Source organism: Hemitrygon akajei, chromosome 2, assembly GCF_048418815.1.
Source record: "Hemitrygon akajei chromosome 2, sHemAka1.3, whole genome shotgun sequence".
Lineage (NCBI taxonomy): Eukaryota > Metazoa > Chordata > Chondrichthyes > Myliobatiformes > Dasyatidae > Hemitrygon > Hemitrygon akajei.
Genome location: NC_133125.1, coordinates 105,486,148 through 105,500,954, shown reverse-complemented (window position 1 = coordinate 105,500,954; position 14,807 = coordinate 105,486,148). Strand labels below are relative to the sequence as shown.

At 37.4% G+C, this 14,807-nt stretch overlaps 1 protein-coding gene across 3 annotated transcripts in view; it reads right to left on the bottom strand.

The window, feature by feature from the left end:
* The window catches only part of clasp1a (cytoplasmic linker associated protein 1a), a 313,776-nt gene that overhangs the window by 129,177 nt on the left and 169,792 nt on the right, over positions 1 to 14,807 (bottom strand). For 2 of the 3 annotated variants that reach the window (XM_073026780.1, XM_073026787.1), the window contains exons 17-19: positions 11,867 to 12,034; positions 8,764 to 8,813; positions 5,167 to 5,343 (exon numbers count right to left, since the gene is read on the bottom strand). In XM_073026780.1, the coding sequence (XP_072882881.1) occupies positions 5,167 to 5,343; positions 8,764 to 8,813; positions 11,867 to 12,034 (395 nt within the window). Of the gene's footprint in view, positions 1 to 2,470; positions 2,492 to 3,383; positions 3,408 to 5,166; positions 5,344 to 8,763; positions 8,814 to 11,866; positions 12,035 to 14,807 lie in introns of all 3 variants that reach the window. The other variant, XM_073026772.1, reaches the window with a different exon arrangement.

The window sequence follows — 14,807 nt, the reverse complement described above, 5'->3', positions numbered from 1 at the left end:
AAATACCAATTCAGTTTAATCCATACCGAAGGATCAATTTTAGCAATATAGATAGCTCTGCTATAAAAATGCATTCCTATAATGCTAATTGGATGTAACACAATTGACGAATTAGGGAATTGTGTATTTTGTAGGGCCAAACTTGTTAATATGTGATTATGATCAGAAACTGGAGAACGACTTAAACGGCTTTGGAAGCTGACAAGCAGAAAAAAAGCGTCTAGGGGAAAAAAAGCCTTGTATACATATATCTTCCCTGCAGCAACCAGTCACTAATGTTACATAACACAGGCTGGCAGTTTCACTGAAGGAGGCCATTGGAAATTGAGAAGCAACCACTTCTATTGGCACTTGTGCAGGAAATCTTTATTACATTTAGTACTATACAACTTTAGTATTGTGAGTTTACAGTAACAGAATAAATTTAAATCGAAAACACCTTTACTTTTGAAAATCCTGTGGAAAAATAAATTTGCCAATGAGAGTCTGAAATTCTCGACCCTGTAATGCCCCATTTCTCCAGTTACACGATTGCTTCTATAATGCGATTTTCTACAGCGCAATGTTTCTTAGAAACAGAACTGTTACATTTTAGCAGACCTACCTGAAATAAAATCAGGGCATTCAGCTTTTCAAGTCAATTGCCCTTCACCAGAAGCTTTCAATTGAGAAACTAACTTCTTGTTATAAAAGATGCCTGGTTTACTAATACCAACAAAAATGTATTTATTTATTGATACAGTATGGAGTTGGCCCTTCAAGCCACAACACCCAGCAATCCCACCTCCCAATTTAATCTTAGCCTACCTAGAAATCAGAGCACCTGGAGGATACCCACATGGTCACAGGAAGAACAGGCAGCAGTGAGAATTAAACCCAGGTCGCTGGTACTGTAAAGTGTTGTGTTAATCATTACGCTACCATGCCGTGGAGGAACTCAATAAGTCAGGTAGCTTCTATGGAAAGCAGTAGTTGATTTTGGACCCGAACTTTTCATTAGAAATGGGAAGGGAGGGGCAGAATAAGGTGGTAGGGGAAGGAGTAAAAGCATGCAAGTGATAGATGAGACCAGGCGAGGGAGAAGATGAGTGGGTGGGAGCTTATGATGCAAGATGCTGAGTGGTGATAGATAGAAGAGGTAAAGGCCGAAAGAAGGAACAGGAAGAGGAATCGAAGAGGAGAGGATGGTGCAGCATCATTAACTTCAGAAAGTGCTTAAGGAATACACTAGTTTGCTGCAGTTATCTTGGCTATTATCTTGACAATAGTCATACACTGACATGGGGTCTTTGCCATATTTTGTATTATTGCTTATATGAAAAAATACAATGGATTCCGGTTAATTGGAGGCACATTGGGACCGGTACATACTGGTCCAATTAAATGGCTTGAATTAGTTGAAGTTTCATGGAAATCAGTAAAAAGGTTTTTTTTTTAAAAAAAAGAGACAAACTACTGTAACTAATTAACAAGTTATCTATTTAAATGAACTACAGAACAAATTAGAACACTAACAATACTACAACTGTACTACAAAATTGCGTTAGTTCCTAATAGTTCATCCAGTGTACGTCGCCATGTCCTTTTGACAGTAAGTGAACAAAATCAGTGCAGACACCTAGTATAGATAATGGACTAACTTTCATACAATGCTACTGACAAATGCATCTTTTAAATCTTTGTTTTCATTGTAACATTCAAGATGATTGTCAACACCTTCAAATTTTTCCCAGTTTCCAACTTGAAGTGGAAAAATTACTTCATCTTCACTCCCAGCCATTACTGGCATCTCCAAGCCCGAATGCTTGAGACCACAGTGAGCAAAACAGTTCTGAATTGCCTTACTGCTTATTTTTCCACCAACTAACAGTGACAAAATTCACCGCTTTTTGAACACAAATGCACAGATCTGACACTATTTAAAAACTGTTTGCTCTATGCACAGTGTAGGGTCCAATGGCAACCACATCTGCCCCGATTAAGAGGCAGTGTCACAAATAAATGAAGGAAATCCCAGCTATTTTCTTGATTAGGTGTCCCAAATAAGCAGTTAACCTACTAACTGATGGCCAATTAACCGGAATCCACTGTATTTGAAATTTTTCAACCGATTTCTAATTTAATGACCATATTATGCAGACATCCAGTTTGCAACTACATGCATTAAGCCAATTACAAAACTCCACACAGACTGAAGCTACAGCATATTAAAATACAAAATGGCCATAAGAGCAGTTGTTATATTAAGCAAAATATCAAAAAAGTATTAGAACTACCTATTTGCCTTTGCATATCAAATACACAATGGAAATAAAATACATACAGCCAAAGTATTGGAAATTAATATTGTAAATGTCAGCAATTAAATAACAAATTGCTCTCAACCAGCAAATAAATATTGGCACATAGAATGGGATAGCCCTTCTTACACAGCCTAAGCTCACAAGCGCAAATCCTGCACAAATCTTACCATCCTTCATTGGAGAAGCACCTTAAATGAATTAAACAATTAACATTGTATATTACACTGGGAAAAGATGCAAGGTAATTTTCATGATCAGATATATTTAGAAATCTAATTGTTAAAACTGTTACTGTTACATTTCTATATATATATGCAAAATTTTCATTTCTTGAATAAAAATATCTTTGTAAAGTCCAAAAATTAGTTTTGCTTTCTGCTCTATTCATTTTCTTGTAAATGTCCCATTCCATAATCTAAGTTGAAAGATAAGCTAAGGAATGACAGCTGGGAGGGAGCTCTGATATTATTTTCTATGCCACTCAAGAGAAACACCGCATGAAGTTTATCAGCCTTTTGAGAACTGCAGCTTTCAGCCTAATACATAGTTTACCTGGAATTAACTTGATTGCTCTGCAATTTAAAAACAAATGGTGTAGTAAACTCAACGATCAGCATCAACTTTGACACAGCTTGATCTGATCAACTGGCTGTTGGTAACTTACTTGCAGATCCAGTTCTTTTCTTTTGAAATATTTAAAAGTATTTGGAAGTGTTATCTTCAGAAAACAAAATTTCAGTTGGAACAGATAACCTAACTCAAAACATGGAATCTCTTAGCCTAACAAAATTACTTTTTCGTCACTTAATAATTAAGATTTTAATTTTAAAGAGTCCAACCACTGCAATATGAAGTCAACAATTCCAGGCTATAGATAAAAGATGGTTAACACTGCCAAGTATATCTGTGGAAATATATATATATCGTTTATACATACATATTGCATTACCATGCAACAACTCATGCGAGGTACCAATTATAGTCACAGATGGAAACCACTAAAAAAATTGTGTTGTCACAGATACCAGCCAGATACACAAAATGGGACAGACAGCTGGTAACAGAAAACAAGCTGCTTACCCTCAGCTTTTGTGGATGTGCCATCTTTCAGCAAAAGAAGATAGGGAAGGGAGGACAGGGAAATGTTAGTAAGATTAACAAATATGGGCCCACTAATTTATAGTAAACAAAAGAATCCTATGGAGCTGCAATACTTTTCTAAAACTGTGAAAGGCACAATATGGGCACAAATAGCGAAAAGACCTGGAAAAAAAAACAATAAACTGTGTTTCTCTTATAATGTGAAAAAAACCATCCTGCTTCTTTATAGAGCATGATACTATAAAGTGAGCACAGTGAAAACATTCTAGAAATACTCACAATTAAAAAGTTCAAAAACAAATATATGACAAATAAAATAACTATTCAATGATTTATTTCAAATTAAAAGGAGGAAACCAACACAAACTTTAAGCTCAAGGAAAGTAGCAAAAGGAATGGCAGATGGAACTTAACATGCAAATGATAGTCATTGGGAAGTTAAATCAGGGCAGGACGGGCCCAGAGAATGGCAGGCTCCATGGTAAGTTGCTTTAACAGTGGGACCCAAGGATACATGTACAAGATGGTAACACAGGTAGATAGGCATATGCTATGCTTGCCTTCTTGGTCAGGGAATTAGGTACAGCCATTGGGACATCACTTAAAGATGTACAAAATGTTGGTGAGACCACACTAAAAGAACTGTTGCAGTTCCAGTCACCACACACCTGGAATTATGCCATTAAGCCAGATAAAGTTCACAAGAATGTTGCTGGAAATAGAGGACTGGAGTTATAAGAGATTGGATAGGCTAGGATCATTTTTGCTGAGTCAAGGAGGCTGAGCAATGACTTTTACCCTATCCATGCACTTATGATTTTATAGATGGTCAGTTTTGCTCCCAGGCTAGGAGAGTCTCAAAACCAGAAAGCATAGAAATATGCTGCGACTGGTAAGATTTAAACTTTCTACAGATACTGTTGTAGGTAGATGGATCAAGCTGCCAGCTCAAGTGGCAGAGGCAGCTAAAATTACAATGTATATAGGACATTTGGATAGTTACGTTGATAGGAAACACTTAGAAGGACATGAACCAGATGTAGGCAAATGACACTTGCTGAAGTTGTCACCTTGGTTGCTATGGACAAGTCTGAAGGGCCTGTTTTGATTCTCTATAAATCTGACTTAATGCTAAATATTACTAATTGTAAACTCAGTATAGCACAGGCCCTGAGCATTTTCTTTCAGGAATTTAGAGTGTATGAATAACGTCGTATCTCAATATTCTTTATATTTGCCCTCTACTTAAACAGTACATAGCCAAGCCTTTTTTAAAAAAAAACAATTTCTGGCCATGCTAATAGTTTCTATATTCTGGATTTTAGAAATAACAATCCTCAGAATTCTGCTCAAAGAAAAAAAATACTGTGGTTTGAAGATTTCATTAAAACAAATGGCAGAGGAGGTATTCATTGTAATTGTAAGGCAGAACAAATAAAACTTAATCTGCAATGAGATACCAGTCACCATTGTTCACTTGACTGAAAACTTATCTCCTCCAAATAAATGTATGACAAACCTTTGTCTTTTGGTTAATTTTGCATTACCTATCTTGGCTGTAAAACAGTCTTTTCAAAAACATGGTTGTTTACCTCAAAATATAATTGATGTTTCTAATTTAAGTTTGGTATGTGGTTCCAAATTCAAAAATCAAACACACTCTAAACCATTTCCTAGAAATGTCTTGAATTTCCTATCTGACATATTATGGAATTAGGAAAATTATCAGTTCCAAAATCTATGCGGTTTACTTAGTTTTTACCTAGGGAAGCATAGGATCCTGGAGGTAAAGCTGCAGCCGAGCTAAAATGTCCAGGTGCGTTGCTTGGAGTTGCAGTTAAACGTGACTTGGCGTTAGCAGCTGCATTCACATCAATGTCACTGCGAGAGCGTTGCAGAGCACCCGTGGTGGATACAGATTTTCCACTAACTGTAGAAGCTTTAAACCAGTAACAACAACAAAAAATTAAACCTGTAGTATGAAATTTTCTTGTTTATCTTAAGAATAACAAAACTGAAGCATCTATTTTAGAAGGCTAAAAAAAAGTAAAACACAAATCATCCCATCACTTTCTTGCAAAAGACTTTTAGTCTACCTTGCCTGAAGCTAACTTCAGTGCCCCTGGATCATTTATCAACAGGAGCCTTTACCTGCTACAGAACAATCCTCTAGTGACACTAGTTGCAAGCAAAAAGAACCATCAGGACTTAATTCCACAAGATGTATCAGCTACATTTCATCTTATTCCTCAAGGATGCTAACCCATTGCTATACAAACAACTAACTTGCCTCCTTTTTAGCAGCACATGCAATAAGGTTCAACTAAAATCTACATTTTCCTTTGTCCTCTCAGGCATTCTAAGTGCCTCAGAAAATCCTTTGGAATCTAAGTAATCAGTCCCATCATTCTATGACTCAACGATTCTTCTATAACTCAAAACTGAACCACATTAAATAATTTCAATAAATAAAGTTAATATTAATTTTTAGACTTTGATTTGAATTTTTAAGATTGTATGAAATTAGGGTTGCGATATAAATTTATTTACAGTGTACCAGTTACTTGTCAAAATACAGAAAGTGAATATGATTGAATCAGTAAAACAAAAATTTGCTTTAATTCATTGTGTTAAACTGGAAGCAACATGACATCTGTAAAGAACAAAAAAAAGTAAAAAATAATCAATGATCTCAGCCCCTTTGTTACAGCAAACAGACTACAAGCATTAATGAATCCAGTAAATAACGCTATTTGTTTTCTATAAAGGAACATCAAGTGAAGTCAAAATTTATCCATTTATCAATAAAACATAATTCTACCAAGCATTACAAATATTTGTACAAATATGAACACCACTGTTCTTTTCTATATCATTCCCCAGACTCTCAGAATCTGAATTTTAAGGACAAGGGCAGCATATTTGCTGGAATCTACAGACTTATGACAAAGTCCTACATAATTAATACTGTGAAAACCTACAAACTCCAAGTAATTATAGCAACTTGGATCTAAAGTGGCTCAGTAGGAGGAAAAAGGGATCAGGATTAACAGTAGATTCTGAATGGAAGAGTATTTACTCATAGGTACCAGGAGATATAAAAACAGGGCCAAGTTGCTGAGAGTGTAAAACTTTAAATTACAGGAAAGCAACAGGATAGAAGAGTAACAAATTGAATTAATTCCAGGTAATGCATTGGGAATGGCAAATAATAGATGAAAATTGAAAATAAATTATAGATACGGAAAGTAACAATAACTTGGAGCACTGAGATAACAGGCAAAGTAATATATTGGCTGATGCAATAGACAGCACTCTTGCTTTTATAGGTAGAGACAAAGACAACAAATGCATGGTATCAGACCAAAAGTCTATGAAGCACTAGCTAGTCTACTGCTGAAGCACTGCATTCAGTTATAACAACTACATTCCAGCGACACACCATAGTTATGTTACTGAACCAGCTACCCAGCAGCTGAATGCAAATCCCATTATATGAACTCTAAGATTTAATTTAGCTGATTAAATAAAATCTCAATTAAAAGTTACTTTCTAATATCATGACCACTAAATTTCATTTTGTTTTAGAACATAGAACATTACAGCACAATACAGGCCCTTCAGCCCATAATGTTGTGCCAAAATTTTAACCTTCTTCAAGATCAATCAACCCTTCCCTCCCATATAGCTCTCCACTTTTCTTTCATCCATGTTTTTAGGAGTCTCTTAAATGTGCCTAGCATATGTTTCTCTACCACCACCCTGACACTGCATTCCACTCGTCATTCTGTGTAAAAAAAAAAATCTGGTATTCCCTTTATTCCTTCCTCCAATCACTTTAAAATTATGCCCCCTTTTCTTTAATTTCTAACCAAAGGGGTCAAAGTTGCTCTTCTCACCTTGTCTGACCCAAAATCACAACTATTAGAAAGGTCTCCGAATGTCCTTTGAAACTGCCCAGCAATATTTTTAAAAGCAATTAAGACCAGACAATGAATACTGCCCAATTAGACTTACTTAACCCAAAAGACTTTCCCATCCTTCAACAAAGCACAAGTCACCTCTGCTACTCTGAGGAAAACAAATCAAGTTTGTCCATCTTCTGCTTTAGCTCATGCCCACTAATTCAGGCAGCATCCTGGTAAACCTCTTCTGCACCTTTCCAAAGCCTCAACATTTTCCAATAATGGGAGAAGCAAAACTGAATGCAATACTCCTAACTAGAGTTTTACTTGAACTGTGCAAATTAAGGTAACTCAAAAACCATGGTAAGTGTGTCCCAAAATAAGAATTCCCATACATTTCAGGAAGTAGTATAATGAAAATCTGGCTATCTTTCTATTTTTTCTCTTCACTATCTCTTTTTCATTTCTTTTCATGTACTGAACTTGGCACATTCACCACCTAATACAAAAAGGAATCTCTCCAGTATTTTAACACAATTTTTGTTTTTGCAAGTCCAAAGCAACACACAAAGAAGGTAACCAAATAAATTTTCCCTAAAAATTAAAATGTTCATTCAACATTCCTCATTTGTATTTGAAATGTAATAAGAGCCTTGCAGTATTTTTTTTTTTAAAAATAGACAAGGACTTTTTGAACAATACCAAAATGAATGTGACAAACAAAATACCTTTCGAGTCAAGCAAGTCTAACTGATCTGGAAATTAGGATAAAGATCATGCTTGTTTTCTCCCTGAGACAAGTTAAACTGTGTTTGTGTGACTAGAGCATACTACTGAAACAACGAAGTAAAATGAACATTATTCCATACTATAGATTCCATGGATAAATGAAACAAATAGAGAAGGAAAGTGCAGAGTCCTTGCTGGAGGATTAGGAGAACTATCTGTAAGGCTGTATTGAATTGAAAGTGTTAAACAGAGAAGAAAACCAGCAATCATGACAAAGGCAGCAAGTGCAGGAGAAAGTGACTGCAAGTTATGCTACCAAACTGGCAAAAAATGTACACCAGAAACTTGGAGAGTGCAAAACAAACCAACACATTTGCGGTGGAGAAAGGCAAGGCCGGCACCATTTGAAGGTCTTACTTTTGGAAAACTGGAAGATTTGAGATGTTAAGATGAAGACTGGATGCCAGAGACGACAGTAGATAGGTACACATATTGCCACGGTTTAAATGATTATGGGCCAAACGCTGGAAAATGGGACTAGCTTGGATGGGACATCTTGTTATGCATAAACCAGTTAGACCACAGGGCCTGATTCTGTACTGTAATGCCTTGGGAGGAATTGAAAACATCATCATCAAATTCTGGACATCCAATGGATATTGTTGGGGACATTCGCTTTAATTTTATGCTGGTTGATAACCAATAAAAATAGTAGTACATCTTACCTCGTGATACCGTGCTTCCTGTTGGACTCCGCTTCGTGGACAGGGGCCGACTGTTAGAAGTACCAGATACACATGATCAAATTCAGCTGATGTACGCTTTTTACACAAGAGAATAAACCATCTGGTCCCTCAGGAATGCTCCATCATTCAACTAGAACATAGATGATCTATTACCTTGGCTCCAGGCACCATTATTACGTTCCTCAATATACTTAACGTCAGGAAATCTATAAATCTCAGTTTCCAATGAACTTCATGATTGAGCCTGACAACCCTCTGTTGTAGAGTTCTGAAGCTTTCATTGGTGTTTAAGTAAAAAAAAAGTCTCACCTCTTCTCACACTACACTTTACTCAGTGTCTCCCTGCTCCACTCCAGAGGGATAGAAAATGTACTCCCTGCATCTAACTTATTGTGTCCTTAATAAAAAGTTTCAATCAGCTTTCTTCTCAACCCCAGAAAAAAATTCAGTTCACTCAATCTTGCCTCACATGGCAATGCCACCCAACATCCCTGGAATCAGTCTAGTGAATATATACATCTGTGTATATATGCCCATGTGCACACCTGTGTCAAGTACCAAAACTGAATCACATATTCCAGATGTACTCGCACCAAGGCCAACTACAAAGAAGAGACTTCTTCATTCTTGTAATCAAATCCCACATGTTAAAAAGTTAACATACAATTTGGTATTGCAATTACCAGAAGTACCTTCATTTTGGGCTTCAGTAATTGTCATACAAAGTCCAGACCCAACACCACTCATTCACTCACAACTTAATAAATATTCTATCTTTTTGTAACACCCAACAAACTGAATGACCTCACTTTTCTCATCTTGACCATACCTCACTGAAGATTCTTTACCTCATTTCCACAGTCACTATTAACCTCCTAACTCAATATGTCAGCAAACCTGAAATTATATTTGGTCTTCTCAGCCTAACTTACATAAATTTGAAAAGCTTGACTAAAATTTTGGTTCCTCAGTATTTCACTTGACAACATACTATAATCCATTCTTTTTGTCAGATTATCAATTCCCTACCCATGTAGGTATATTACCCCTAATTCCACCCACTTATTAACAAACATAAGACCAAGGAGCAGAATTAGACTATTCGGCCTATCAAGTCTGTTCTGCCATTCCATCAGAGCTGATTTGTTATCCTTCTCAACCCCATTCTCTTACCCTCTCCCTGTAAACTTTAACCCCTCGATTAATGAAGATCCCATCAACTTCTGCCTTAAATATACCCAATAATTTAGCCTGCATCGCCATTTGTGGTAATGAATTCCATAGATTCACCACCCTCTGGCTTAAGAACCTTTTCCTCATCTGTTCTAAAGGGACATTGTTCAATTATTTGTGCCCTTTGGTCCTAGACTCCCCACTACAGAAAACAGCGTCTCCACATTCACTCTATCCAAACCTTTCAATAATCAAAAGGTTTCAATAAGATTCTCACCTACCCACCCGTGCCTTATTTCTCTAAACCCCAGTGAGTATAGGCCCAGAGCCATCAAACACTTTCATTCCAGGGATCATTCTCTTGAACCTCCTTTGAATTCTCTCCAATACCAGCACATCCTTTCTTAGATGAGGGGCCCAAAACTTACCACAATGCTCCTATATTTGACTTCCCACAACCGACTCAACCTGCAAGTTAACCTTTAGAGAATCCTGCACAAAAACTTCCAAGTCCCTTTGCACCTGTGATTTTTGAACATTCTTACAAAACAGTCCATGCCTTATTCCTTTAGTCAAAGAGCATGGCCATGCACTTCACCACATTATATTCAATCTACCACTTCTTTGCCCATATTTTCATTCTGTCCAACTCCTTCTGAAGACACCCTGTTTCCTCAACACTGCCAGCCCTTCCACCCATTTTTGTATTGAGAGGAAAACATAGCCACAAAGCCATCAATTCTTTCATCCAAATCACTGACATACAATGTGAACACAAGTTGTCCCAGCACCAATCCCTGCGGCACACCACTAGTCATCAGCACAACCAGAAAAGGCCCTCTTCATTCCCACTATTTGCCTCCGGCCAGTCAGCCAATCTTCCAACCATTTTAGTACCTTTCCTGTAACGCCATGAGCTCTTGTTCATGTGTCTCATGTGCTGGACCTTATCAAAGACTTTCTGAATTAAATAAGCAACAGCCACCGACTCTCCTTTGTCTACCTTATCTGTTATTTCCTCAAAGAATTCCAACAGATTTATCAGGTAAGATTTTCCCCATCAGAAAACAATGCTGACTTTAGCCTATTTTATCATGTGCCTCAAAATGTGCCCTGAAATCTCATCCTTAATAATAAACTCCAACATCTTTTCAATCACTGCACTGAAGTCAGGCTAACTGGCCTATAATTTTTCTTCTTCTGCCTCCCTTCCTTCATAATTAGTACAGTGACATTTATAATTTTCCAGTCTTCTGGAACCATTCCAGAATCTAATGATTCCTGCAAGATCATTACTAATGCCTCTGCAACCTCTTCAGCTAGGTGTAGTCCATCTGGTTCAGGTTACTTATCCATCTTCAGAATCTTCATTTTCCCAAGCACCTTCTCCATAGTAATAGCAACCACAATCAATTCTGCTCCCTGACATTCTTGCATTTCTGGCATAATGCTACTGTCTTTCACAGTGAAAATCTTTTGGTATCCTCTAATATCCTCATCTTATTTCATCTCCTCTCTTTATGGCTTTTTCAGTTGGCTTCTGTTGATTTTTAAAAGCTTCCCAATCTTCTACTTTCCCATTATTTTTTCTACATTATATACCCTTTCTTTTGTTTTTATGCTGACTTTGACTTGCCTCGTCAGTCACAGTTTCTTTATCCCCCACTTTTATGTTGTGAGGACTTTAGCGACAGCTTCCTGAAAATCCAAATACATTATTCACTGTTTCATTATAAAATTAACTCATGACTAAATCAAAGTACAAACTTCAAATTCTACTCTAGATGTGGCCTACAAGCCAAGCTGATGTTATTTATTTATAGTTTGCACAAATTGTACTTCAATCACTTCAATTTAAAAGATTGTCCCATTTTTAAACTTCAAATGCTGGTTATATCACAGTCCTTACTTTAGGCTTTCTTGAGAACTAGATGACGAACGATCAGACTGAGGCAAAGAAACGATGCTGTCTGAATTTTTCAAGTGGGACTGTAAGGGCTTCTGATAGGCAGGTTCCAATGAATTGAACAAAACTTCAGCTTCTCTGCTAAAGTGGTTGTGAAAATCCCAATATACTCTAAAAAGTGGAAGACAAAAAAAAAAGAACACTGAATTAGCACCTTCAAAGTTGAAATGTGAACTGGAGTTCACAAAACTAATACATGCCAATAAATTTGTTTACTGAATTTGACAGTTAAAAAGGACAAGCAATGAAGTGAGATGCCAAGGTGCTTTTTTCATTCCATAAATGTGCCATCTAGTCTTCTCTTCCAGAGACTAATCCTGAGGAATGTGTGGAAAAGCATATGCATAGAGAAGATAGAAGAGTTTTGGAAGACTGAGGATTTTTGTTGGTATTGGGTATGCAATTTTCAGATTACTGAAAAGTTAGAGATTGGGAAATACTGAGGTCATTTTCATTCACAGGATGGAGACCAAGAATAAAGGCAAGTAACTTTCAAGCCTCCCAGTTCCTCACTGTAGTACCAAAACCGCAAGTCCAGGACTCCCCATGACAATCTCCCTAGGACAGCACAACACAAGCTCTCTTCCAATGCTCCATAAGGAGGGCTACCCAGAGAAATTACATCATCCTACAAATTAGATAAAGAAATCACATCGGGATCATAAGGAAGCCTGACAGCAGAAAACACTTGGTAGACATTTCCAAATGATGTTCAGTAACCTGTGAATAAAACATAGTGTTCAGCTTCAGGAGAGAAAAAAAAGTAATAATAATTAGAGATACAGCACAGAACATGTCCTTGCGGTCCATCGAGCCATATTGCTCAACAACCCACCTATTTAAACCCTAGCCCAATCACAGGATAATTTGCAATGGTTAATTAACCTATTAACTGGTATGTCTTTAAACTGTGGAAGGAAACTCATGTGGTCACAGGGAGAATGTAAAAACTCGTTACAGATGGCGATGGAACTGCACTCCAAATTCCAATGCCCTGAGCTATAATAACATTGCACTAACCGCTACACTACCATGGTGCCCTATTGAAATGCATAATGCTGAAGCAAGCATTATACAATTTAAAGTAAACTTATTTTCAAAGTACATATTTGTCACCATACACAAACCTGAGATTCATTGTCTTGCTGGCATACTCAATAAATATAATAACCATAGAGTCAATGATAGATTGCACCCAGTAGGGTGGACAACCACTGCGCAACTACAAAAGATTTTTATTTATTAATAATAAATAAATAAGCAATATCTACAACAAGATGAAGAGTCCTTGAAAATAAGTGCATATGCTGTCATTGTTGTGGAAACAGTTAAGTGATGGGGTATGTGAAGATGAATGAAGTTATCCCCTCTGGTTTGAGAGCCTGATGGTGGAGGGGTCATAACTGTTCCTGAACCTGGTGGTGAGAGTCCTGAGGCTCCCGTACCTACTTCCTGACAGCAGCAATGAGAAGAAAGCATGACCTGAGTTGTGGGGGTCCCTGATGATGGTCCTGCTTTCCAATGACAGCACTGCATGTAGATGCGCTCAATGGTGGGAAGGGCTTTACCCATGATAAACTGGGCCATATCCACTATTTTCTGTAGGATTTCCTTTCAAGTGCATTGGGGCTTCCATACTAGACTGACTCTCCACTACAGATCTATAGAAATCTGTCAGTTTTAGATTCATGTTGAATCTTCATAAACCTCTCAGAAAGCACAGGTGCTGTCATGCTTTCCTCATAATTGCACTTCTGTGCTGGACCCAGGATAGGTCCTCTGAAATGAGAACATTGAGGAATTTAAAGTTGCTGAGCCTCTCCACCTTAGATTACCCCCAATGAAGACTGGCTCACGGACCTCCGGTTTCCTCGTCAATAATCAGCTCCTTGGTCTTGATGACATTAAGAGGTTATTGCTTTGGCACCACTCACCCAGATTTTCAATCTCCCTCTAACATTTTTAAACAGAAAATTGTCAAAAATAGAAATGAACAGATGGGGGAAGGGGAAAAGGAGGAAAATGCGTTGCAATAATTCCCTTCAGCTTGGTAAGGCAGTTAAGCACACCCAAAATTCTCCAAATGATTACCATCAAAGTGGTCTGCGCCAATACAGGTCACCACACCATAGCTAAGTTCCAAAGGAAAGAAAAGCCTTTACAAACAGCTACCTTTGCTAAGCAATTAAGACTTTTATCACTCAAAAAAATACTAATGCTTTGTTATACTTCCACTGCAATGACTCCTTACTGGACCCTGAAATCTCAGGCTAACAAAATGGGCCCTCCAAAACTGGATAAGGCAAATTGAGGAGGATGTGCTGTGCTGGTAAACACTGAATCAACATTTGAAATGTTCATTAACTTGAGAGTGCACAGGTATTTTTTGAGCAAACAGATACTTTTAAGTGGAAAATCCATCTAATGGCAAGTCTCTTGAATAATGAACATAAAGCTGCATCCTTTATACAGCACTCTTGAAAGGTAATAGAAAGGAAATAAATTTCCATCCTTTCTGACATCTATTTCAAGATTCCATGCTGTGTATGTTTTTGTTACATATAGAAACTGAGAGTGAACTGAAGTGAAAGCCAGAAATATTGACTGCAGTTAATCACAGCAGCAAGCAAGAACAAACCCTGGAAATCTTAGTAAATGTCAATCCATGTCAAATTACAGTAGGAATGGCTGGAGAGAGATCAAGCCCATAAACCTCAAACTTTCTCCTTGCCGCAGAGATTGAAGCAACAGTAGCATCCCTCTGACCAGCCAAGTTGAGGTCAACCAGCTCAGCACAAGCAAAGAAAGACATGTAATCATTCTCATTACTATTGCCTTCGTCCATTTTGTCTTAAAACATTAACAAATTAACCGTAAAGCTGTG